The 25,859-nt window shown below is 39.9% G+C and overlaps 3 protein-coding genes and 1 long non-coding RNA gene across 4 annotated transcripts in view; 3 read left to right on the top strand and 1 right to left on the bottom strand.

The window, feature by feature from the left end:
- Window positions 1-17,499, top strand: part of LOC137191941 (dolichyl-diphosphooligosaccharide--protein glycosyltransferase subunit STT3B-like) — a 61,093-nt gene extending 43,594 nt beyond the window's left edge. Inside the window, exons 6-16 of the mRNA XM_067602445.1 lie at window positions 3,586-3,684; window positions 4,809-4,955; window positions 6,665-6,713; window positions 7,577-7,731; window positions 9,380-9,591; window positions 11,027-11,214; window positions 12,167-12,338; window positions 12,955-13,128; window positions 13,402-13,515; window positions 13,692-13,901; window positions 14,727-17,499. Of these exons, the coding sequence (XP_067458546.1) occupies window positions 3,586-3,684; window positions 4,809-4,955; window positions 6,665-6,713; window positions 7,577-7,731; window positions 9,380-9,591; window positions 11,027-11,214; window positions 12,167-12,338; window positions 12,955-13,128; window positions 13,402-13,515; window positions 13,692-13,901; window positions 14,727-14,807 (1,601 nt within the window). The 3' untranslated portion in view covers window positions 14,808-17,499. The remainder of the gene's footprint in view (window positions 1-3,585; window positions 3,685-4,808; window positions 4,956-6,664; window positions 6,714-7,576; window positions 7,732-9,379; window positions 9,592-11,026; window positions 11,215-12,166; window positions 12,339-12,954; window positions 13,129-13,401; window positions 13,516-13,691; window positions 13,902-14,726) is intronic.
- LOC137191953 (uncharacterized) overlaps window positions 1-25,859 on the top strand; it is a 300,725-nt gene that overhangs the window by 185,769 nt on the left and 89,097 nt on the right. The gene's annotated exons all lie outside the window — the stretch shown is intronic.
- kiaa1143 (KIAA1143 ortholog) lies at window positions 18,264-22,089 on the bottom strand. Its single transcript, XM_067602461.1, has 3 exons — window positions 21,874-22,089; window positions 20,921-21,065; window positions 18,264-20,659 (listed from the first exon to the last, which is right to left on the bottom strand). Exons 1-3 carry the CDS (start codon window positions 21,985-21,987, stop codon window positions 20,430-20,432), a joined length of 489 nt encoding a protein of 162 aa, XP_067458562.1. The 5' UTR covers window positions 21,988-22,089; the 3' UTR covers window positions 18,264-20,429.
- Window positions 22,221-25,784, top strand: LOC137191951 (transmembrane protein 42-like). Its single transcript, XM_067602462.1, has 3 exons — window positions 22,221-22,808; window positions 23,631-23,777; window positions 23,946-25,784. The coding sequence occupies exons 1-3, from the start codon at window positions 22,665-22,667 to the stop codon at window positions 24,087-24,089; spliced, it is 435 nt and encodes a 144-aa protein (XP_067458563.1). The 5' UTR covers window positions 22,221-22,664; the 3' UTR covers window positions 24,090-25,784.

Raw genomic sequence — 25,859 nt, 5'->3', positions numbered from 1 at the left:
TGTGCCAGAGAGCTCCATCGTTGTGCACAAATTTTTAATGCATCAGTGAGTGCCATTGTTGACCTGTTCCTTCTTTACCACGAACACACATACTGTAGTTTCTTTTGACTCAATCCCACACTCGCACACCATCCTGCTGCTGGAGATACAAGACAATCCAATGTGTATTAATCCACAGCTGAAAATAGTCCCCAACAAATGCATTATTTACTCCAGTTTGAGTAAAGTTTTCGTCAAACTACAGTGACCAGCTGTTTTAGGAGATGGCCTTTAAAAAAGAAGCAGTTTATTTGTGACATGTTTTTAAAGATTTATGGTCCAGTAGACTTGGACTGCCACAGTCGAAGTAGGAAAAGTAGAGTTTAAAGAAACATGAAGGTATTGTTGATTTGAGTCTTTTCATGGGATTCAGCAACTCTACTGAACTTTACTTTAACTCACAAATGCAAAGTTCAGTCTTGACCTTGAAAACAGTAGTTTGACAAAATTTTAACTCAAGGCCCACTTACTAGCTTTTTTCAGAGCTTGGAACTGCATCTCACAGTCTTTCTCAGCGGATGGAGTTTGCATAGTTGTCATTGAGATCATCTAGTAAGTGGACGAGTGAAGATGATTTTGTTAAAGATATTAATACAGAGTAACACTGGCCTTTTCCTTGAATATAACTTTCATGTACTTGAAACTGTCAAAAAAACCAGATCTGTCCATGTTTTCAGACTCTGAATGTTAAGTCTTTGTCAGTTTAAAGTTTGGAGTTCTGACTTTTACAATGTTATCTTGGTGCACTGATAAAAGCATCAGAACTGAAATGTGTTTCATTGAGGTATCAACTATTTTGACTGTTGCCCCTCAGAACTTCACTCTTATATATGCAGTTGAAATCAAGCGCCTCCAGCCTCTACACGCGTGAACACTGTTTGACTGCTAAGTAATCTCTGAGAGGTGCAATGCAGAAACACATCAGCAGTAGCTTTAAAAGCACTGACAATTATTACTAGAACTCATGAACACATTGGATGTAATTAACATGGTATAACACATATTGGATTATTGTTATTGTATTGACATAGAGGGTGCAAAACTGTGTAAGTAGCCCTTCCAAAAGTGTAAGAACAGTGATAGAATGCAGTTAAGTACATTTACTCGAGAACTGTATAATTTTGAAGTACTCAACACATTTATTCCACAGCTATATTTGCTAGTTGCTTTATAAATTAAGATTTTACTACTAGATATATGAGTAGTTCATAAAATGTGATTTGGCATTGTTAAACAATACAGTATGAATTTTCTCAGTAATAATAATGTAATATATAATAGTATGACACTCACACAGACTACTTTCTTGACTATTTTCTACAGAGAATAATCAGCGACTCTGCAGCTCCCCTCGGCTTTACGGAGCTTTATAGTGAGTTTCAGCTCATTGTTTAGCTGTTCGGCTGCAACTTTTCCGTTCTGGTTCACTCTCAGTGCTCTCAGAGAGGTGTTTTCAGCTGCAGCAGGCACCTGTTTTCAGAGAAAAAGCTCTAAAATCCCACTGCACACTACCTGCTCAGCACCGAATGGCAAACAGACACAGTTAGCGACTAGTCCAAATCTCTCTGACAAAATGCCAACAGCAGCTGAATATTTATATATAAATAGTCTCACAAAGATAGGGTTTATTGCAGGGCTAATTGTATTTGATGGCAGTTCATTGGACAGGAGTAAATTGGCAACTCAGTATCCTGGGGATGCATTAGTTTCCAGAGCTATTCTTTACAGAGCAGTTTGTAAAACAGGCCTGGGCGGAGAGGGTCAGCAGCAGTCTTTATCTTCATTTTCATTGCTCCGGCATCTCTTGTAATGTTGTCGTCATCATCAGAAGACAGCAATAGAGGGAGGAAGTAATTGAGTCAGAGACAGAATAACCTTGGATCCGCTGCTTATAAATAAAGTAAATAAAACTGGTCTGTGAGGCTTAATGAATGTCATCCCCAGAGGACTGCAGGTGAAGGAACTTTTATTTCATTATCCCTTTGTTCCCACCTGTCTTGTCAAGGCAACGAGATAAATAATGGTGATTCATGATTGAACAGTTTCATTTAAAACTGTATGTTGCTCCAACAGAACAGCAGGGTATTTTCACAGCAAGACACACATCTTTTCGGTGTAACAACACTAACAATCATCTCTACTTGTGAAGACAGCAGTGGAGAGAGTTGAGGTTTGATTCTATGCCCAGACACAAATTGGCATAGACCCCCTTCCTCTCACACACACACACACACACACACACACACACACACACACACACACACACACACAGAGTTCCCTGTAGTGTGATTTGGCTTCAGCTTTACAAATGTAATTTAAGCACAGCCATAGATGAACAGCGGAGAGTGGAGATTAGAGTCCTCACTCGGAAAAGCCATATTGCAGAGTGACAGCTACATCGACGTTCATCCCTTTTTCTTAACATTGAATACAAACTCCATTCAGTAATCCGCTTTAATTCATACTGTAAATTACTTCAAAATAAGAATATTTAGAACAAATAATCAAATGAAAGAATGTTACATTTTAAAAAGAAATGTTCATTGATAAAAGAATAGGTACAGATTATAAAATAGACTCCAAGCTTCAGGCTTTGGAAGAAGAACACGTCTCAGACCAAATGAGGAACCGTTGACCTCCTCTCATTTGTTTCCACCTCATCTTATCCCGCCAGCTTCTTCTCCTGTCATTAAAAGAGACAGACAGGGATGTTCACAAGCCTAAAAGATCTGTGATATCCTGTCAGTCATAATTCCACTCGTCTCAATGAAGCATCGAAGACGTACAGACCGCCGAAAGCTGTTACAGACAGTATACAGACACACATGTGGTAGTAGAGACAGAGTGAACTTCTCTAGCTAATGAACTGATTTCTAGCCCGAGGTGTCATTTATGAATGTCTACATTTCTCAGCTTATGTTGCAGCTTTCATTTCATCGGCTTAACTGTGGCAATATTTGACCAAAAGTGCTAGTTTCAAGGCTTTTGTTATTGAAGCTTTGTTTCACTGTTTCTGACCCTTGAGGGTTGGTTTGAAACGCTTTTTCAGGGTTAGTCAGAGCGTTCACAGTGAGCCTGTTGTCTGGTTGTGCCGCTGACTCCCAAGTGTGTAAATCGTTTGAACGCCGAAGCTTAATCGCACTTAGACTGTCAGTCATGATTTAGGCTCAAAAGGTATTTTGTTCTTGTGTTCTGCATCAAGGACTTTGTGAGGCTGTGTTCGCAATTCAGAAAGAGATGGGGTCTGGGGGGCATGGGGGGGTCCTAGAATCACTTGCACTGTGTCTTTGTGTGTGCCATCTTTATTTTATTAGAACTTTTTGTATTGCATATTGTGTGTGTTTGTGCTCTTTATCTTTTTACATTTTTATAAAGTGAGATTCTCTTCTATAACGTGCTCATTTACAGCAGGATTACCATCTGTATTTAGTAGTAAGATCGGGTTTAAGTAAGATAAGCATGTAGCAATGAGTCAGTTGAATGTGCTCACATGTATAAATGTCAATAGTCATGAGTCTAACTGCTCTGATTGATTTCTCCCTCCAGCCTACAGTACCTTCTACATCATCGGCCTGGTCCTCTCCATGCAGATCCCCTTTGTGGGCTTTCAGCCAATCAGGACCAGTGAACACATGGCCGCAGCAGGTCAGTAACCAATCATCTGGGGTTTGACTGGAAAGTGAAGAATAGCATTGGAAGTCAATAATATATGTTTACTGCAGGCCTGTAGGGTTTTGTAGTGAAGAACAACATCGTTCATCTCGATCTTTGACATCCAGAACAAAAACATTCTTCTTTATACCTCAAGCATGTAACCTGTAGAACTGTTCAAATACATATGAAAGTATCAAGCATTTCAAACATTTACAGTCAGGACTACATATATACATGCTACCAAATTAAATCCTTGAATGCAATCTGTGATGAATGAGTCCTCACACCAGAGTGCATCAGGATGATGAGTTCATCTTGGACCATTCACCAGAGACAGTTCTCATAAAGCCATCGCCCATGGCTGCTGTTAACATGGAGGACAATGAGTGTACAGTGGATAGAAGGCCAAAGTGCACGTTCAAATAGTGCCTGTAGACATGTCTTAAATCAGTCAGCCAGCACAATACTGAAACACTCAATTGAAGTCTAGGTAAGTGTATGTTGATGTCTTTAACTGTTGTTAAATGAAAATAATTGTCTCACATTTAAATAAGTTAAAGAGCAGGTTAAAAAATAAGGTTTTAAACATGGTTCACTGACTGATTTACTTCAGATTAGTGGAGCGTAGAGACTAGAACTGGAACGATTAATTGATTAGTTGTCAGCTATTAAATTAATCACCAACTATTTTGATAATTGATTAATCATTTTGAGTTGTTTCTTAAGAAGAAAATATCTAGATTCTCTGATTCCAGCTTCTCAGATGGGAATATGTTGCTGGTTTATTTAGTCTTCTATATAATAAACTGAATATCTTTGAATTGTGGACAGAACAAGACATTTGAGGACGTCATCTTGAGCTCTGGGAAACAGTGATTGACATTTTTCACCTTTTTCTGACATTTTATAATCTAAACAATGAATCGATAATGAAAATAATGGTTAGTTGCAGCCGTAGTAGAAACACAAGGCCACTTCAAGACAATTGTTTTACTTCTTCTGTAACACTCTCTAACATTGTCTTTAAACCATGTAATTATTTGTTGTCATCCCTGGTTTTGGCCAGTGTTCAACAAAGATCTGAACCCCGGTCTGTTTGTGTGGGATCTCTGCAGGTGTGTTTGTGCTGCTCCAGGTCTATGCCTTCCTGCAGTACCTGAAAGACAGACTGACCAGGCAGGAGTTCCAGACTCTGTTCTTCCTGGGAGTCTCTCTGGCAGCTGGAGTAGTTTTTCTCTCCGTCATCTATCTGACCTACACAGGTTAGTCCACATTGTTTTATAGAAGGTTGGTCTACTGAATAGCTGTGAAACAAATACATTTTTTGTTCTTTTGTGGCAAGATAACTCAATTACATTTCTGATGTTTAAGCTTGATATGCATACCACACCGTTACTGAACGCACAGGCCGCAGTAGAGCTGACTAGTCACTCGGTTCGATATTCAATCAGTTGGAGAATTAGCCGTGTAAACATAACGGATAATATGGATTTGCATTTAGAGTTTGGTGTCAGAGGAGAAAAGAAGCATTAATACAAAGCTGTGTACACTGCAGCTTTATCCTGGATAAGATTTACAGTTTTCACCATGTTTTATGTCTGATTAACACATTTCTCAAGAGTGGAGTCTTAGAATGGTGGATCAGACTTAGAATGACAGTTTCATTTTCTTTGAAAGAGTCGTGACTGTAACTGGTCGTGTGATTGGTTGGGAGATGGTGGGGCATGCTGGATTTTTAGTAGATGTTATGGTATGGTACAATTCTTATGATACAAAGCTTATTTTAACCAGACGAAACATTCACGTTCATTGATAATAACAGAGATTAACTCTGTCAGAGATAATAGATGCTTTTTACACATTAGGCAGGAATGTTATCTTAGCCTTGTGTGTTTTTTGTATTGTTTAATATTTTTCTTATTGTCAACAAATTCAATGAAAAGACCAAAAGCAACAAAGTGTTAGTGTCCTGCCCTGTCTGTGGCACTCACTCCAAGTCAACTGGTTCTTACAGAAGACAAATATTTAAAAATGGGTCACGTATAGTTTCAATTTCTCAAAAGGGCTCATTAATTTCCTAGAAGAACCACAGTGGTTTTTACCCAACGTCACCCGAACAGGAGGAAATGCATTTTTTTGCAGGACTATTTTCGGTGGTGGGTTAATACACATGTGTCGCTCATGTGAGTATTTCCAGGGGATTTTTTGTGTTTTGTTTTTTTCCACCAGTAGTTTTTGAACCACTATGGAGCCTTACAGCACAGAGTTACAAGCTCTATCAGGCAATGCTTGTTAGTAGGATCAATTCATTGTTAGTTCTGAGCCTTGTGCTTTAAAGAAGTGAAGAGGCATTTTAATGTCTTGATTATTTATACTATGCTTTGTTACTTTGAACCTAAAATGGCCTGAAGCCATAATATTGTTGGGATTCCACAAGACAAGAGACATTTGGATGCTTTGATAAGTGTGGTCACAGTAATTAAAAGCCTTATCTAAAGCCCAACAGCCACTGAAATGCTACATGTAAAGCAATAGCTGGTTCTGATTAGAGTCAGCCATCCGCTGACTTCACACATTTATTATCTATATGATAGGACCACCTGCTGTCTTCTATGTCTGCCATCTAACAGCGATGATTAGTTTCTGCGCTCTCATTTATCATAGCACAGCTGAGCTGAGAGGACAGCAGACCAGAGAGACTCATTACAGCCACTCATCACGTCTGCAACACACAACAACACACACGCTTATTAGAGAGTAATTATATGATCGATACATGCAGGAGGAATGTTGCAAACCAATTACGCCTTCCACCGATGCGTGACAGAATCCGCAGACCGCTGACAGTCCACAGCGGTGTGTGTATGCAGGTCAGGTTGTGTGGGCTGCCGGTTAGACGTGTTTGTTTAAAGGCACTTGTAAGAGCGTTCTGACAGAGTCCATATGGTTTGTGTGTGTTGTTCACCTTCAGGGTACATTGCTCCATGGAGTGGGCGCTTCTACTCCCTCTGGGATACTGGGTAAGTCATCAGAATTAATGTTTTGTAATTTTCCACTGGATTTAAGGCACCTTACCACAGTGCTGATAATGAATTAGATTCAAATGATGTACAGTAGCACACTTACCTATAAATCTGTTCAACTGTAGGAGATAGAAAGTGGCGAGGTGGGAAATAGAGTAACTTTCATTCAGGATTAATTCCACCTTGTTCACAAGTTGATTTACTAAGTTTTAATGTATTCAGCTTTAGTCCATCACAGAGCATGTGGTTAATAAAAGATCAAAGGGATAATGATTCTTTCTCGAGCAGTGTGCAACGGTTGTTAGCTAGTTTTTACAAATGGAGATTGCTTTTCCCTTAAATATTATAATCACTATTCTCATGTTTTAATCAGATCTGACAGTCAAATCAAACACATACCAAGTACCGGACTTTGTTTTTATTGTCAAGCAGTGAGTCAGTCAGCCGGTCACTCAGCTCCATCATAAACCCTAAACAGAAAATGCTATTTTTCACTCCTCCAAGATCTGGCTTTACAGAAAACTGCCAGATTGAAGCATCAGCTGTAAAACTCTGAAACACTCATCTTGTCTATGTGCACATTTTGTGTCTGTGTGTGTGTGTGTGTATATGTATGTGTGTGTATGCAAGCCTGAGTATTTTTTTTTCTGTGAAGGAAGTTCATTTTTGCTGCAGTGCAGTAAAAGTAATGGGGTCGTCCTCTGACCCAAGATAACTGATATAATCTGACAGAAAAGTATAGCTTTATATGGTAATACATTCACTATGTATACTGTCACTATAAAGAGCCTCGTTTCCTCTACCTTTGCCAAATTGTACTCTTCTGTTGTGTCTCACTGTGTCTTCCATGTCATCCACAGCTATGCTAAGATCCACATTCCCATTATAGCATCGGTATCTGAGCACCAGCCCACCACCTGGGTGTCCTTCTTCTTTGACCTTCACATCCTGGTCTGTACCTTCCCAGCAGGCCTCTGGTTCTGCATAAAGAACATCAATGATGAGCGTGTCTTTGGTAAGAACTGTAGCACGGAGGAAGTTTGTTTTTGTTTTTTTTTCTAAAATTTGAACACTGTTATCGACAAAAATCATGAAACTTGTCACCATCGGCCTTTGAATACAGTCAGAGTGTGATTCAGTGTTGATAATGAACAACTAAGGCAGCAGTTTTGGATTTGGAGACGAGGTGCATTAGAGTAGCAACACTATCAATAGAGAAAGAAGGCTTTCACTGGTATTATGGCTTTTACACAGTTGTTATGAGTTCACTTTGCACTTGAAACTGTGATACAGCCTGACATTGGCCTTCAAACCAAACAACATCAGTGGTTGTATGACTATTGTAATCTTGAACATCCTGGAACAACATGACACAGTATTGCACCGTGTACTATAATTTAGCATAATAAATGCTGCAGGAAATGTCAGAATTGTCTCCAGAGAAATGTATTCAGATGAATGTTGTTTCAGTGCTGAATTCATTAGAGTCGTTATCATGCATAAGCATTGTGAAGCACATTGTCATCGTCATGGAGATGTGCTTGAGATAGAAATATATTTGTTGTTCAAAATACAGCTTGCCCACACCATACATTACTTCAAGTAGTGTTTATGATAGCTTTGCATAATTTAGCATTGTTCAGATTTTTTAAAGTTGTAGTGGCTGCATTTTCTTTGTACTATTTGTTTGTTAGTGTTTGAAATCATTTTTGCTGTTTGTCTTATATTTCTGATAATATGGATTTTAGTATCAACCTCTACAATTCAGTTGGATTTAAAAGAGAAGCAAAAAATAGGACTATATACTGAAAGTCAGGAACCAGTGGTGATGTGTGGGCATTTCTCTCTAACACACACTGCAGAGAATACAACGCTTGCGTGTGTTTGTCTCTTTCTGTTTCTTCTCGTACTCGGTGTAAACTCATACTTCTCTCTCTCTCTCTCTCTCCTGTTTTCCACTGCCTCATTATCACTGCCTGACTCTGTCAGTTTAGCTCCTCGCTTGCTGATGCTACTTTAGCTGTCATGCATACTGCATACTGTGTGTACTGTACTGTGTGTGCACTGTACAGTAAGTCCTATATTAAAGTTGTTTCATTTAAAAGTAAAATATATTTGACCAGACCTGAAACTTCTCTCTCTCTCTCTCTCTTCTCTCTGCTCGCTCTGCTTTCTTGTTAACTTGCGTTTGCTGCTTTACTCTTTCTCGTCAGGTTTTTTGTGCTCATCTCTTTCTTCTTCTCTACTTGTTACTTCCTAATCTCACACTGAGACTCTTTGATCTCAGTTAAGCTGAAAACATGAATACAACCACACATACACAGACACACGCATTGTAAGTGTTTGGTCGTGTGGTGCACTTTCCTCCGCACTGTTACATTTTCTCTTTTGATCTGGTGTCCACCTGCCACTGAGATTTGTGCAAAGCAGTGGCATTGTGATCATTCAGGCAGGTAATGCATGAAATCCTGACTGTAAGACAACAAATTAGAGAGACAGTTCACCTTTTCATATGACTTGACAGCATTAAATTGAATAAATTAATTAGATTTTAAATTAAATCAAACTTGTCGATGTTGGATCATAACATCCTGATCACCTGTAACCTCTCTCTCTCTCTCTCTCTCTCTCTCTGCTCTCTCTCTCTGCTCTCCTGTCACCAGTGGCTCTATATGCCATCAGCGCCGTGTATTTCGCCGGCGTGATGGTGCGTTTGATGTTGACTCTGACTCCGGTGGTGTGCATGCTGTCAGCCGTGGCGTTCTCCAGCGTCTTTGAACACTACCTGGGTGACGACATGAAGAGGCAGAGCCCACCTGCAGAGGACAGCAGTGACGAGGACGACAGGAAGAACGCCGGCAACCTCTATGACAAGGTCAGGGGTCATGAGGATGTGTGTAAAAGGGGTCACTGTTTTGCTTATCTTTTCATTAATGATGATGAATTACAGTCACAATCACGTGCCTTCTCTTTTTTAGAGTGGGCCTTGTTTCTAAGTAAATGAATGGCTCATTGCTTGTTTTAAAAGTAATGCAATTACATGAATAATGTGTCTTAAAATGCAGAAAGCAGTACTGTAATGCTTTTATTTTCTCAAAACCACACAAGCATGATTTTGTCTAACCTTCAAAAGTCAGAATATCCCTGTGGCTCTTTTTTGTAACGAACACAACTTTAACTACACACACAGTATACAACATAAATAACCCAGAGCCTGCACATATAATACCAAAACACTGACACAAAAATGATTTCAAATATTTAAAGCTGCACTAATCATTATTTTTATATTATACAAGGATGAAATGACTGTGTATAATGTGAAAAGTGTCACTCATAGTAATGAACCTGCAGAGAGTTATTATCTACTGACTCTGCAGTTCCCCTCAGCTGTTTCACTTAATGACCAGCTGGTGAACATAGCGGAGCATTTAGCAGCTAAAGCTACCTTTTCTCAGGAGATCAAAACAGAGCTAAAATGAGAGTGAATATTAGAATTATTAGAAACAGAACTTCAACTGAATCCTGAAGTCAGCTGAATGCATAAATAGGCGACTGTTTGCTAACACATTAGCCACAAAAATCAGTTCATGCTGCTTTCAGTTAAATAAAGTCGAGTGCTTACTTTTTTCAGACTTGGTTTTAGTATACACCACACATTCTTTTGGAAATGTTTAGCTTCCCTTGTCTCTCTGAAGTTATGCCTTCTAAGATAAAATGCTTGACAAACTAATGAAAAGCCATTCTTGTCTTGAAATGATGCAATTTCTTCTTGTGACCCCAAGTACCCGAGTGTAGACATGAGTTGTGAGCAGTTCAACCAAAGAGAAATTTATTTCCCGTCTTAGGTTGTCAGTGTTGAAGCATTTGACAGGCCTGCAGAGTGGAAATATGTAGTACTTTACAAGAAAAAATAGGGAAGAGTCAGAAAAAATAAACACAATTTCAGATAAGAGAAATATTGTTCCTTTCTTAAATCACCTTGTGATCCTTCCGATTTATCTGGGGACGCTTTTGAGTGTCCCAACCTCTAAGTTGCAAAACATTAAATGTGAATACAGAAACTAAATAGCATTGATATTCATTGTTTTTGTCATCCTTTTGCTGCTTTTCCTCTAAATCGATACAGTGTGAATAATACATTACTAATCTATCACAGGTCTCCAGTTGATTGTCTGAGATGTCTCTAAATGGGGACGATTAACAGTCATCTAGTACATTAACAGCTCATTTTTAAAGTTTACTCGTCTTCTAAGAGTTTCGGTAACCTTTACAAACGGCCTCGTGTCTGCGTGTGCTGTCCCTTGCAGGCTGGTAAGGTGCGTAAACACGTGTCAGAGCAGGAGAAGGCAGAGGAGGGCCTGGGCCCCAACATCAAGTCTATCGTCACCATGCTGATGTTGATGCTGCTCATGATGTTTGCTGTCCACTGCACCTGGGTCACCAGCAACGCCTACTCCAGCCCCAGTGTCGTGCTGGCATCTTATAACCATGATGGGTGAGAATAACGCATCATGTGCATTTCCCACATGTCAAATTAACAAGACAGTAACCAGTATGGAGTTTGAATGCTGCAAACAATACAGTAGCAGTATTTTAGTATATATATAGTAACTATATAACTGGGTTCATGTTTATACCTCAGTGATGCAACATTTAGACTATCTGTGAACACCGGAACCACTAATGGGATGGTTGGGTTAGCACCTTCCTAAAGGGTTGGTTCACCAAATGGCAACACTTTTTCTCACTTCCCCCTCAGCCCAGGTGTATAGTTTTGGTTCTTTGTGTCCAGGTTTGAGATATATGCTGCTTCCAGATCTTTGCCTCCACACTCAAAGCAATGAAAAATGACTTTTTAAAAATTCAACAGAGGTTTCTTTCCAGATACAGTGTTCCCATTACTCACAGAGCTCACTGTGAACAGTTTTAATCAGAACTACTTTCTACTACAGAAATAGTCCCAGTGAAAAACTTTGTGTTATAGTTGATGTATGCTAGTATTGAACTTTTTTAAGTATCATTTTTCAATTCTGTGAGCTGGAACAGATTACAAGACGTAGGGTCCCTTTGGCACAAATAATACAAAAGAAATGTAATAAAAATAATAATCAGATCAGACTTTGTGTCAGCAGATACTTGTTCTCACTGAGCCTTGTGACTTTCCAACAAGAAATAATTAAAACAGTCCATTCTAATAGACTGTTAGAAAGGGGACCCGAACTCATTCATCTCCATTGTAGTGGGGTGATGGCAGAAGTCTGAGACAGATATCCTAAGACCAGGTCAGATAGATAGATAGATACCACCAGAGGTAACTGAGAAAAAGTTTTTGGTATTCTGTCTAAGTCTTGTATATACTATACTGAGCCCAAATACACACATCCACGACTGAACCTCCTCCTACCACCGTGTCGTCACCTCACCCGCCTGTAACTTTTCCCCTCCAGCTCCCGTAACATCCTGGATGACTTCAGAGAGGCCTACTACTGGCTGAGGCAGAACACAGACGAGCACGCAAGAGTGATGTCCTGGTGGGACTACGGCTACCAGATAGCAGGCATGGCTAACAGGACCACGCTAGTCGACAACAACACATGGAACAACAGTCATATAGCACTGGTGAGAGAATGAACACTGTTAACGACATCTGACCTTCCACCTTTGTTCCATGAAAACTGATTTTCTAAATGCGACTTTTGATTAAAGCAGCAGTCCACCAACTTTTACACATGAGGGTCAGTTAACAGTTATGATCTCTTGCGACTGCGGAGGAGCTTTTTCAAGTCTGAGAAAATAACCCTGATGATGTCATAAAGGGTGTCTCTACTTAGGCCTGGAGAATAAAAACGTATTTAAATCCTTTTTAAAAAGTGAAAACAGACTTTGATTAAAATATACAGGAGCTACTTTTGATTTTTCTTTGCCTCTGTACTGACATAGTTGAACAGCTCCTACTTCAGTATTTTCAACTAGTATGTGGGACTGTTACCTTTTTGCCTTGGTCTATTGCACCACCAAGTGGACATATGTTTAAATAACCATATGTATTAACAGCACTGAACAATACAGATTAATATTTCACATGGCTTGTCATGGCTGAATCCAAATGGAAGCGGTGCTGTTCTGGCTCTGCTGAAAAGCTATAATAACATTAAAAGATGAGCAGGTGAACATCATGTCATTTTTTCTACCTGAGCTCTACTGAATGGACGCCATGTGTTTGTGTTCCCTTCAGGTGGGCAAAGCCATGTCATCTAATGAGACCGCAGCCTATGAAATCATGAGGTCACTGGATGTCGATTATGTCCTGATCATCTTCGGCGGGGTGATTGGCTACTCAGGAGATGACATCAACAAGTTCCTCTGGATGGTGCGCATTGCAGAGGGGGAGCACCCCAGAGACATCAGGGTGAGAGACGTCACACACATACTGTCACTTTATTTAGTAACTCCTTCCAAGACAAAGCACACAGAGGTGAGCGTTGCTGCAGCTCTTAAATATTAAGCGGAGAGATGTGGCTGCTGCTGCTGCCTGCAGAGTGGAATTAGTATGAATGTTTGATGTGCTCTCCGAGGTCCGCTGAAGGAAATCAATGTCCGATAATCAAGTGTACTGTGGAACAAAGTGTCAGTTCACTTATTGCTCCCAACATCTGTCTCCCTGTCATGCTTCTCCACCCAGGAAAGTGACTACTTCACCCCACAGGGAGAGTTCAGAGTGGACAAAGCTGGCTCCCCCACCCTACTCAACTGCCTTATGTACAAAATGTCTTACTACCGCTTTGGAGAGATGCAGGTATTTCATCATCAATAATCCTTCTGCACGACATGTATCCCTCCTCCACTAGGGCAGTATTGCAGTGTATACTTAGCTGAAAATTATTGATTTTTAAAGAACGCAATGAATTTAATAAAATGCTTTCAAATGGACAAATAGGATTAACTTCTTCATCTGTTTTCATTTCTGTCAAGTTGGACTTCCGGACGCCACCAGGCTTTGACCGGACACGTAACGCTGAGATCGGCAACAAGGACATAAAGCTGAGGCACCTGGAGGAAGCCTTCACCTCAGAGCACTGGCTGGTCAGGATTTATAAGGTCAAAAAGCTGGAGAACAGGGATCGTGTGGAGCACAAGCTGCGAAGCACCGACACCACCAAGCAGAAGTACACCTCCAAAAAGGTAAGATGGAGTCCTCTCCAACCACTGAGCTGTTCCCAGGCTCAGGCTCGACTGCACTGCAAAGAAAAGTTCTGTGTATCCTCACAGCAACTGCAGGGTGTTTGTTTCATGGCAACAGAGTCACGATGAAAGCCACTCTGAGCTTTATGACAACAAACAGCAAAATGAAAATAAAGTGAAAATGTGCAGCCTGAATCCAATCCTGTGATATTGATCAGTTGCTGGTACATCGGGGGATAGAATGAGAAATCATTACAAGCCGGCTCTGTGATGATCAAAACCAAACACGGTGCTTCTTTATGGCCATAACCTGCCGCAGCTTAATGTATGAGAACACCCTGAAGATAGATTTCATTTGGAGTGCCCTCCCAGACTGCTGCTGATGTCATGCTACCTCTAACAGATGTTACTTTTACCTCATGATTAGATATTGAAGTTTGGCTCCTCGAACAACTTGACAGCAGACAGAAAACTGACAAACTGAAAATTAGGGACCATAACAAAAGTGCCAGAAGAGCTTTTCACATTTATGTCAATAGCTTTTTCAGTTTTTTGTTTTTTTTTTCAATCACAGACACTTCAGACCAGTTTTATTTTCTCATATACGACCTCATGTTTTAAAGGAAAATCAGAGAATATTGCCTAAAGCAGTTCTGACTTTAAACTTTAACTTTAAAGCTGTTTTGACCGTTCATTTCCACTCACACCATCTTTAATTTAATTTAAAGGTGCATTACATTACACCATCTGGGCACTGGAAGTCTTACTTCATGTCTAATAGAAAAAGTTTGAACAAGTGTGTTTTTGATCATGTCTCCTCTGCAGACAGCCAAGAGGAAGCGTGGATACATCAGGAACAAGCTTTCCCTCAAGAAGGGCAAGAAACTGACCAAGAAATCTTTATAAAGCGTCCACCACCAACAGAGGCACACCGTGGACGGGAGAGAGGAATCAATCTTACGTAAAAAAAAAAAAACACAAAACTTTCAACAAAACCAAGCAGCAAAAGTAAATCCACCAATCAAGATGAATAAGGAAACACCAGAGGTTCTCCAGACCCCCCCCCGTCATCCCCGAGCGTCCTCACCTGGAGGGTCCAGGCTGGAAATGTTATCATCACCTAGGAAACCGGAGATTGCGTTGACCTGATAAGCGGGGTCAAGGAGGCGGAGAATGGGAGATGTCGGCTAGTCCGAGACCCTCCCCACACTGGTTTTAACCTGAGGAACTGTGACCTTTATCTCGTATTTTCTTTTTTGTACTTGAACGTGCCGGTGAGTGATAGGAGGCAGAGAGAGCAAGAGAGATTAGTTGTCCTCAGTTTAGGACTGCTCTATGCATTGCATCATTCAGACAGAAATAACAGCCTGCAGAGGAGCTCACAGAATACACACCACTGTTGTACCATGTCTCAAATTCAGAGCTAAACCCCCCCCCCCCTTCAGATCCACTCAAATGAAAACAGGCAAAGCATGACTTTAGGATGACTGTAATGGTGTTTCCCCTTGTTGGAGTTCATTAAATTCTCACACTTGATACATGTTAGATTTTGAGAATTTTTGCAGAAATTGAGTTTTTGAACATCCATCCTCTCATCACAGTGTTAACATATGTGCTGTTTTTATCTGTGTTTAGTTTCCTTTTAAATTCTGTTTTGAATCCGTTATCAACAGGAGTATACTTGTACACACACACACACACACACACACACACGTGCCAACAAGGAGAAGCCATCGCTCTTCATCCAGCCTCATACTGCTGCACTGACAGGACATTTTATGTTAGAACCAGACTGCACAGGCGACTTAAAGAATTGTTACAACTTGCTTTCAATAACACTGTTAACACCAAGTTCATTTGTGATATGTGAGAACAGACAGCAACATCTCTTAAAAGAAGTCACAAGGCAGACAGCTTTTAAACAAACCACCAGGTTCAAGTTATTTGGAAGAGAAAATGAAGACGAGCATCGAAATGATTTTCCCAAACTGTCTGTTGTAAACATCCATCACCACCTGCTTCAACTTTGATCTACACAGTGTTTTTTGCAGCAGTGAGGGATTATTACCAACACTATGGGTGCACTCACTTTAATTTCTGCCTCCAAATAAAGTTGTTTGCATAATCGGGCTAAATTCTCAGCTTGTTTACAACCTGATAAAACTACAAAAATAAGAACAGAGTTGTAATAGAACAGAATGATCCATCTGTCAGTAGCAACTCAGTGGGTTTAAATATGAACATATCTTTTAAGATGGTTCAGGAAAGCCAGGACAAGAACTCAAGTCTACATTTTACCAGTTAATGATTTGTAAAGAGCAGCATTGTGCAGGCAGGTTTCTGAGCTTCAGGGTTAGAAAACAGTGAATCTGTGGTAAAAAGCTTTTTGTAACTGTAGTTTTTAATGATCACTCTGGCTGCAGGTGAACTGAACTGAATGTAAATTGGACTGATTAAGAGTGAGTGCCTCTGGATGTGAGCAAAGTGGTCCAGCCCATCTTCTTGCTCTCATCGCTAGTAGCATATGCTAACAGGGGGACGTCTGTCGTGTCTGCCAGAGTGATTATTAAAACACATTTGAAGTGTAGTGCTCATTAGCTTAAAAATTGAAACGCTTTGAGCTCAGTACCCAAGGTGCTGAGCGTTTAAAACACACTCTGCCGATTTGAAAACGACGAGAATGGAAAGCAGCACCTCGTCGGGAACATAGTTTGGTGAACACACCGCTGTAGTGTTCCTACACACAATGTCTGTTATGCGTCCACCAGCGTCTTTGAGTCAAATGTGAGGCCTGATTCCCTTTGATCTCCTGTCAAATGTTCCACTGCGCTCTGTAGATACCAGACTGCTTCTCCCCTCACAGGTACGGTAACAGGATCAAACACTCTCTGCTCCCACTGCTTATTCCCTCATGAATTTAGAAAAATATGAAGTCTTGTGAGCTGCTAACAGGAGGAGACTCTGTTTCCTCACAGGGGAAGGGGGACATACACTTTCAGAGGGTTAAAACATTACACTATCACTATTTGTCAGATGTGATGCCTCCAGTGGTTCTTTTCAATTGGCTAAATTTCCACTTTGTTCCAGTTGTAGCTCTGTCATGCAACCAGTGGCATAAACATGGTTATTTCTTCCAGCATATGTGATATATTATGGTTTGAAAGTGTAATATGTTCCCTCTGTAAACCAAATCCTCCCTATAATTTAATCCGCTTTATTCATGTTTCTTGAAGATAGTCCAAGAAACATAATCCATCCTGTGTGAGCTGACTTTGATTCTGTTGTGAGGTTTTGTCACAAGAACACCAACGTAAGTGAAACCAGGAGAAGAAGATAGCATTGGCCTTAAGAGGAGAAAAAAAAAGAAAAAAAAGAAATCATATCGTTTCCAGAGCTCAGCAGAGACAGTCATTGAGTGTATTTATTACATGGACGATGGAGGCTGCGATGACTAAAGCGAGTGTAGCGTCCTATCACGAGATGCAAGGATTTTATGTTGTTTTGATTTTCTAAGTCAAGGTTTCTTCCATCAATTGTAATGATCTGGATGCAGGTGTGAGAATGAAACATGCCTTTTTGAATAAAGAGGTTGAAATAACACTGGTGTTTTCATTTTTCAGCTCATAGGTAGAATGGATGGTGTTAACATCTGCATATTGTGTATTAAATATACATCTTTCCCATACAGTGGATTTTCATTTTCAAGACACACTGAACACCACTGCAGTTAGTTTTGTTAATATAACTCCAACTGGCCTGCACTGCCTCATCTTCTGCACACATTTCTAGATGTTTGATTGGTCCCTTGTCTACAAAGTGTTCAACTTTTGTGTAGTTTAAAATGTTCTGATATTAAATAAGTTCATATTTTTTTAGTCTGTTTTAAAACATGTCAGGAGTCCAAATGACACACTGAGACATGTTTTTCTTGCTGTAATTATTACTCTTGTTCATACTGACCAGTAGAAGATCCTTCATAATGCACTTACAATGTAAGTGATGGCGACCAAAATCCACAGTTCTCATTCTGAGAAAGACTTCAGCAGTATGAATTAGTCAAATAAAGTGAATATCTTCCACAATCTTCAGTAAAAAATTCTGTCTCAACAGACAGTGTTTCTGTTGGCCTGTAGTGGAAGTATAGTAACAATAAGAGGGACTTTGGCACTAAAGACTTCAACTCTGAAAGATATTGATTTGACTAATTTGGATGACTAAAGCTTCATATTAGCTTCAGATAAACTTTAAATACATTTTTGTATCTTCACCTCGTTCAGTTGCTGTCGAGTCTGCTCCCTCTATCAACCACTCGGGGCAAAGTAGCCACAGCACAGTGAAAACAACAAGCAATACAATACAGGATGTTGCACAGTTGTTTTAATGTTTTATATTTCAAATGATACAGCCATAACCATTCTCTAAAAAATGCACACAATAAAAACAAATCACATTTTAAAAAATTCATACAATTGCATTAACAAGAATGCATTGTTTCTACATAAACTCTTACAGCTCCTTTGTCGAAGCTAGAAAATATTTATACATTCAGTGAATCACTGAATGTATTAAAAATTCCACAATGAGCACTTCCACACTACATGACAGATCTGATGACACCATAGATGCACACTAACAAACAGGAGTTGAAGATTGAGACTCAAAGCAACAAAAGGATCTTAATATGTATGAGAGGCAGTAGTGCCACCTTCAAACGACAAGCATCTTTAAACATGTTCTGTAGTGCTACATGACACCAGGAGCTATGCAGACAAGAGGGTGAATGACCTGTAACTGTGCTCTTACCAGCTTCCTTTTCATGGCAAAAGGCACCAAGAACACAGAAAAAATGATCAATCATCAATTTGTCACTGATTTGATTCCAAGTCCACAAACGATGTTGGAAGAAGCTTCTTTTGAATGTTGGAAAGAAAAAAAAAAAACACTGAATACATTTGCAACAAAGCTAGCTGAACTGATTTTTTTTTTTTTACTGTAATTCAATTGGTGCAATATCACTGTGAGTGGGCACTATAATTTGTACCACTTAAATTCCAACAGAGCTGCCATTGATGTTAACAGCACCATTAATTATAAAGGAACAGACAGCTTCAATCAGTTGATAGCTGATGCTTCTATCAGCATCGACCTACAAATTCCTGAAAATTAGATGCTGTTTCCACAAATATGTAAAAAAAAATGTGCATCACAGCTGCAGTATCCTTGTACTTTATGTTTCCTACACAAACATCTTTACAGAAAAATAACTCCACTGAAAATGATCACATACAGTTTAGCAATCAACAAACACGCACATGCTTCCTAGAAACTTCACAGTCACATGTGGGAAAGGTAAGTGGATGCTTGTCAGCTCAAGGTTTTGGCAGAGCAATTCAAATACTCTAAATGTCTACTGGTAAATTGTGCCTCACTGGTTTTCTACAGGGTGGCGGCCACTGTGACCAGTAGAAGCACTTCCCATGTTTAGACTACCACAGAGAAAAAGCAAACTATTTATTTTGTTGCAAATAGTCAGTTCGTCTGTTTTTCTGCCTGTCGTTGCCCTGATTTACATTTAGCAAATAAAGTTGCATAGTTTGAGTGTGAACCAATATTTTAAGGGTTGGTTTTCAAACTGCAAAAGCTCAGCATCAGTCTGCTCCTGTGTTCTTGGATGCAGAAACCTGAACAATGTGAGTTCTTAGCTCTGTTTCACTCACTAACTACTGCTGATACGTGTTTAATGTAAGAAGAAATACAACATATATGATGATGTAGGACGACACTAAAGGTGTTCCTTTTTTTTTTTTAGCCCATTAGCTACAAATGACCTGAATTTTACATTACTATTGACCATCTTCCAATATTTACCATAGGTTTTTAGATATTTCAGTGTTATATATATAAAATAAAGGAGTTTGCTGTTTCTTTTTTGTTCATAAAAGACAAACAGAGTGGTGGGTCTTTTCTACATAAAAAAATCTGATGCTGATGATAATGTTAGCTTGCCAGAGCTAAGTCATCAGGTATCAAAACATCATCAGATATGTTTTTTGTCATGCAGCTGTTATAATAATAATGTCAAATATACAACTAATCTTAATAACTGCAAACAGTAACTTATTTTATCAGATTCTGTTGATGTGGAAACAAGATCATGTTTGTGACAATGATAATAGTTATAAAAAAAACAACAAGGGCATCAAATTGTGACTGTTAGACTCCTTGTTTAAGCAATTCAAATCTCTGCAAGTTGAGTTTCAGTGTACTCAGATGAACAGAACAGTTGTCAATAATAATCAAATATAGACTACTTGTAGTTAATAGGCTAAGACATGCAAAAATAGTGGCACTGTCCTTTAAAAGAACTAAGAATAGACAGGCTGCACACTGTGGATGAACTCCAGACAATGTCTGTTCATTTTACCTCCATTCCTGTTTGTCAAATTATGAAAAATTCAAGCATCACTTTGATTCCTGTCAGTCATCTGTCACAGGAGTTAATGCTGGCTTAGAATATATCAGTAACATTTAGTCCTCCTCATCCTCCTCATCCCCTCCAAATGATAGAAGGCTGTTATTTTTTACTTTCTTTCCAGACTTCACCTCCTTCTTCTCCTCTTCTTCTTCCTCCTTCTTCTCTCCTCCATCACTCTTCTTCTTTTTGCTGGAGCTGGCAGTGATGCCCTGGAATTTGTCTGAGGAGGAGCGCTTGGCTGGTTTCTTGAAAAGGATTTTACCATCAGCAGGAGGTTCATCGTCTGTGGACAAGATGGATGTGTGCGACTTATAAAAACACGTTTTTTAGAATTATAGAACTGCAGGGTTTATGAAAATACAGCGCTTGTCTTTTGTTTAACAAGGAGACTCCCACTGACATTAAGAATCTCTTTCAAGGAAGACCTGGCTAAGACAGGTTAGACATGTTAGATGCTCACTGTTGCCTTAAAGAAATCCAACAGAATTAGACTTTTAGGAGAAATGATCATGTGATAAAATGGTTAATACTCATTTAGTCTCACCTTTCTCTGAGCCAGCACGCATGTCTTCCTTGATCTTTTTCACTTCCTCTGAAGTCAGGTCTCCACCTTTTAGGACCACAATTTGAGGTAATTCATCCTCTCGATCACTCCCACTGTCATCATCCAGTGTTGGCATCACCTGACGCTAAGAGAGGAATATGAACAAGATGTTTTCTTTTACCAGACACTCAGCCTGCAGTGGTGGAACAAGTACTCAGATCTTTTACTTAAGTAAAAGTACCAATACAGCCATGTAAAAATACTCCATTACAAGTAAAAGTCCTACATGAAAAATCCTACTTAAGTAAAAGTACATAAGTATTATCAGTTTGATGTAGTTAAAGTATTGCAGTAAAAGTAGTGGTTTGGTCCCTCTGACTGATATATTATTATATATGACATCATTAGATTATTAATAGTGAAGCATCAGTGTTAGAGCAGCATGTTACTGTTGTAGCTGCTGGAGGTGGAGCTAGTTTACACTTTATATACTGTTAGCTAGTTTAGTCCAGTGGTTCCCAACCTAGGGGTCGGGCCCCTCCAAAGGGGTCAAACAAATATAATAGAGTAGAAAGTACAATATTTCCCTCTGAAATGTAGTGGAAATACATTTATAAAGTAGCATCAAATGGAAATACTCAAGTAAAGTACAAGTACATAAAAACTGTACTTAAGTACAGTAGTTGAGTAAATGTACCTGGTTACTTTCCACCACCTGTGAGAGAAATAAGCCCGTTTGGAGCTGTGGTGAAGGGGAAGCGGGGCAACGTGGTTTGAATGAGCGCATCAGGCTTCAACGCGGAGGTGTGTCTTGTTTCAAAGGTAGTGAATTATTTAATCAGCATACTGTCACTAAATCACAATATATCATAACACGAAGCTGGTAAAAGTCAACCTCATCCGAGCTTCAGTTAATGTACACGACTAGCCAAATCAGCCAAACCACCACATACCTTAGTATCAACATTCGGTCCTTCTTTGTAACCAACATCATTTTTAAACTTCTTCAGAAAGGACGGCTCCGCTGGTTTCACCCAAGACACGCCACTGACCTTGCCCTTGTTCATTGCAAAGCAGCAAAAACAAACACTCAAATAAAATGGGCCTAAACAGACTACTATGTTAGCACAGGCTTCCGCCAAAACAAAACATACGTCACTACGATGTGCCGCGGCGTGTCACGTGACTTATGGAGCTACTGCGATTGGTGGAAAGGACAAATCAACGTAAAGACGTCGGAGATGTGATCGGGGAAACGTGCTTCGTCTTCAGAATAAAATAGAGAAATTCGTCGGAGGCAAAACGAGCATCTTATGGCAGTTTGGCAACCGCCGAGACACGCAACAAAGATGGCAGTTATTTAAACCACCATAAGGCCGTCTAAATAATATCATACATAACTTTGAGACAAGCTACACGGCTACACAGGCTTTATGGCATTTTAAATACGCACCATGAATGTAAACTAGCGTCACCAAGAAAGACATTTTCGCAAAACATTGCACAAGAATTCCTATTTTTTGCTTGAGATATCTTATCTACAGGCCGATAATTGGTGGCTTTAGCCGTTGTATTGGGTCTAATGTAAAACCTTTATGGACAAAGTCCGCCAAGCTGGGTTTTATTTAGAAAAAATGTTACTACCGGTCCACAGCCTGTGATTCAGACTTGACTCTGCTGTCTGTCTGGATTCATTAACTGTTATGGATTCCTGTCAGGGAAGTGTGTATCACTCTCTCCAGACATGATTTCGGGGTCATTTTACGCGTTGTTAGCGGGGTGTTTGGGTGCCGCTGCCTCTCTGTGTGCCAAGCTGTCAGTCGGTGCGGACTACCTGAAGGAGATGTGTGAGGCAGCGCTGACAGAAGCCGCAACCTGCTGTACCTGGGTGAGACTAACTTCTGTTTGTCACTACGTCCTTTTTTAAGACTGTGTCCTTTCTTTTTCCTCCAGGTCGAAGACTGAGAAATTCCCTTTAAATGTTTTAGGGGCCAGGGCCAATGTGTGCTCATGTATAATGTCTAAATAATGGGTTCAGAAGCTCCTTTTTGTGAACGTGTTCCTGTACAACACGACGCTGAAGTAAACTTCCGAAAGGTACTAAGCCTTAATTAATGTCATTAGATACACCTGTGCTTTTCCTGCCATCCCTGTCTGCTGTTAAAAAGACCCTAATGATTGAATGAATGGCACCACATATACATGGATTGTGGTTAAAGGGGAACTCCACAGATTTTACACATCTCAGTGTGTTAACAGTTCTTGGGGAGTACTACTGCATATGCGAAAAAAGTAGTAAAAAGCCTTTTATGGCTCCAGAGGGAGCTGCACAAAATTTGATAAATTGCCTCAAGTGACGTCACTCATGGAGGAACATTACACCCAAATCTGTACAGTCCAGTGAATCGAGTCATGTTGGCTTGTGGGTAATGTAGGTGCCAGGTTTTGACAAGCAAGAAGAATTAATGAAATAAAAAAAAAAACAATCTCTCTGGATGTGCTGCATCAATTTTGATTTTTTTTTTTTTTAATACCTGGTAGTTCCAGTACATTTAAGAGTGGAAATGATGATGAGAATCATAAGTTAATGGTCTAAGCAAAGAAGCATTGAAGCTACTCTGAACACCTCACTACACTTTATTTTCCTTTAATTTGTTACCCATCTGTTGCCATGAGCTGACTGCTGCTCTCTCATTTCACCTGTTTGTAGCTCCACATCCCCCTGCGGCTGGTGTGTGGAGGCCTGCTGTTCACCTGCAATGCTGTCATGTGGACCTTCTTCTCCAAGGCTCTCCGGCACTGCTCCTCATCAGCCAGGGCCACCGTCACTACCACCGCATCCAACTTCATCTCCTCAGTAAGCTCTTCGAAATGTCCCATGGTGCTCAAGTATTCACCCTCTCGTTGTTTTATTTTGAACAGTAGTGTGACATTGAACAGAAATTCTGTACTTCACAGCAGAAAGTTTTAGTGAAAGCATGCATCTTCATTTTACAGCGAGTCTCTTTTTTGTTTGTGTGTCCAGGCTGTACTGGGGAGGCTGATTTTTGGAGAGACCCATGCAGTTCTATGGTGGGTGGGCATCTCTCTCACTCTATGTGGGCTGCTGGTGCTTCATGGATCCACACCTCAGACCCTGCCACAGGAGGAGGGCAGAAAGGACAAGTAATGTAGCTTTGGCTCATCACAAGCGTGCAGACGCTGCTCCTCAGTCACAACAACCTGTGGTACAGCTTCCTCTGGGCCTCCCTCTCAGGCACTGAAAAGGAAGAAATGTTGCTGATAAAAAGAGGTAAATCAGTGTCTTAAGTGCAATTAAAACGGTGGTTGTGTTGCACAAACCTCTACCTGTTGAACAGTTTTCTCCTGAATTCCATGAATAATGATGAGCTTTATTAATACAGTACAGTCAGTGTCGCACAATAAGTTTGGTGGCTATTTTGAAGTTTTTTTACTTGACGTGGACCTTTTTACTTTTGAAACTTTGAAGAGGAGTGTGCTGTTGCTACTTCACCAGCAAGCTGGATGCTCAAGGAACAAATGTGAAAAAGCTGAACATGCTGGTGAAATAAAGATTGTTTGAGTCAACTAGACTTGCAATTTTTTTTCACTTCTGAACCATTTCATGGGAAGCATCTCAGAAAACATCAACACAAGGTCTTTATTCTAAATATTCATGATACTTTTTTCCCTCTCTCTCACCCAAGACATGATGAACTTGACTTAATTTATTTTATACTGACCGAATACATTAGAGGATTCAAACACCACATAGTTTATGGTATAACAAGTAGAGCAACACCTTCTCTGCCAAAAATCACACATAAAGAGAGGGAAATTCTGTATTAAATGCCTGCTTTAATTAAAGTTGCTATGTGAAAGATCTGACATTTGGACTTTGGCACCATCTGGTGGTGATAATGACAATGTGGTAGACAGCAATACATGCCAAAAATCTAATAAAAGAAGACTGTGTACACTTGGCTCTAACTCAGGTATTTAATGATAAAGCCAAGCTTTGCCTCAGTGGACCTTCATCAGGGCAAAACAGGAGCGAGAGCTTGGTTACATCATTAAATCTGAAGCTAAGTGTACAGTCTTCTTTTCTCCTCTGAGAGAATGCTTCAAACATTCCTGCTGCTCTGTCAGAACACTCCGGTAATTTATTGCAGATTGTTTGGCTGTCAGTATAGACAAGCGTGTTATCTCCAGCTATGATCCAAATTCCTAAGTACACAGGTTCTTGTTGTGCCTGTGTGCAATGTACTCTGCTTAATGCCTTCTTGCTTGGATCCTCAGAAATGCTTTTTGCAGCTTTATTCATGTATTCTGACCGCACCCCTGCAAAGAAACAGGAATGCTATGATTTACAAACTTTATGATTGATATGTATATTATGTACAAGTGTATGAGTTTGATGTCACTCAAACTGTTTTCAGAAATGTTGTATTATGTATAAAAAGACACTTGATGGACACACAAATGGAGTATTTTTGAGTACTGTTGTTATAGTTTTCTTCAAGGCCAGGAATATCAGACTGAAAGGATAGGTTCACATTTTTTCAAGTCTGTCATGAAACAATAATCACATGACTACATGTAGAGATCCCTTCCTAACATGATACCAACGTTAGTGATGAGGGACAAAGTCTAGTCCTTCATTCTAAAGTTCAGCTAATGCTAATGTGAGGCTTTTTTACACAGAACAAAAACTGGATTTAGTCCCCTCTCACTTACATTGGAGGCAGGTTGGGAATACATATTTCACAGCCACGGTAGAAAGGGAGGAATTATTACATCGACCAATAACTCTGTCAATGTAATATGGGTATGCAGGTATTTTATTAGGATAGACTTGGGGGGGGGCAGGGGGGAATGTGGGCCTATGCTTTAATTTGTCTAAAGTCATCAATTCAAAGCAGCTCTCAACAAAGGCTCT

Source organism: Thunnus thynnus, chromosome 10, assembly GCF_963924715.1.
Source record: "Thunnus thynnus chromosome 10, fThuThy2.1, whole genome shotgun sequence".
Taxonomy (NCBI): Eukaryota; Metazoa; Chordata; class Actinopteri; order Scombriformes; family Scombridae; genus Thunnus; species Thunnus thynnus.
Note: the sequence above shows the minus strand (reverse complement) of the source record. Positions and strands in the feature narration are given on the sequence as shown.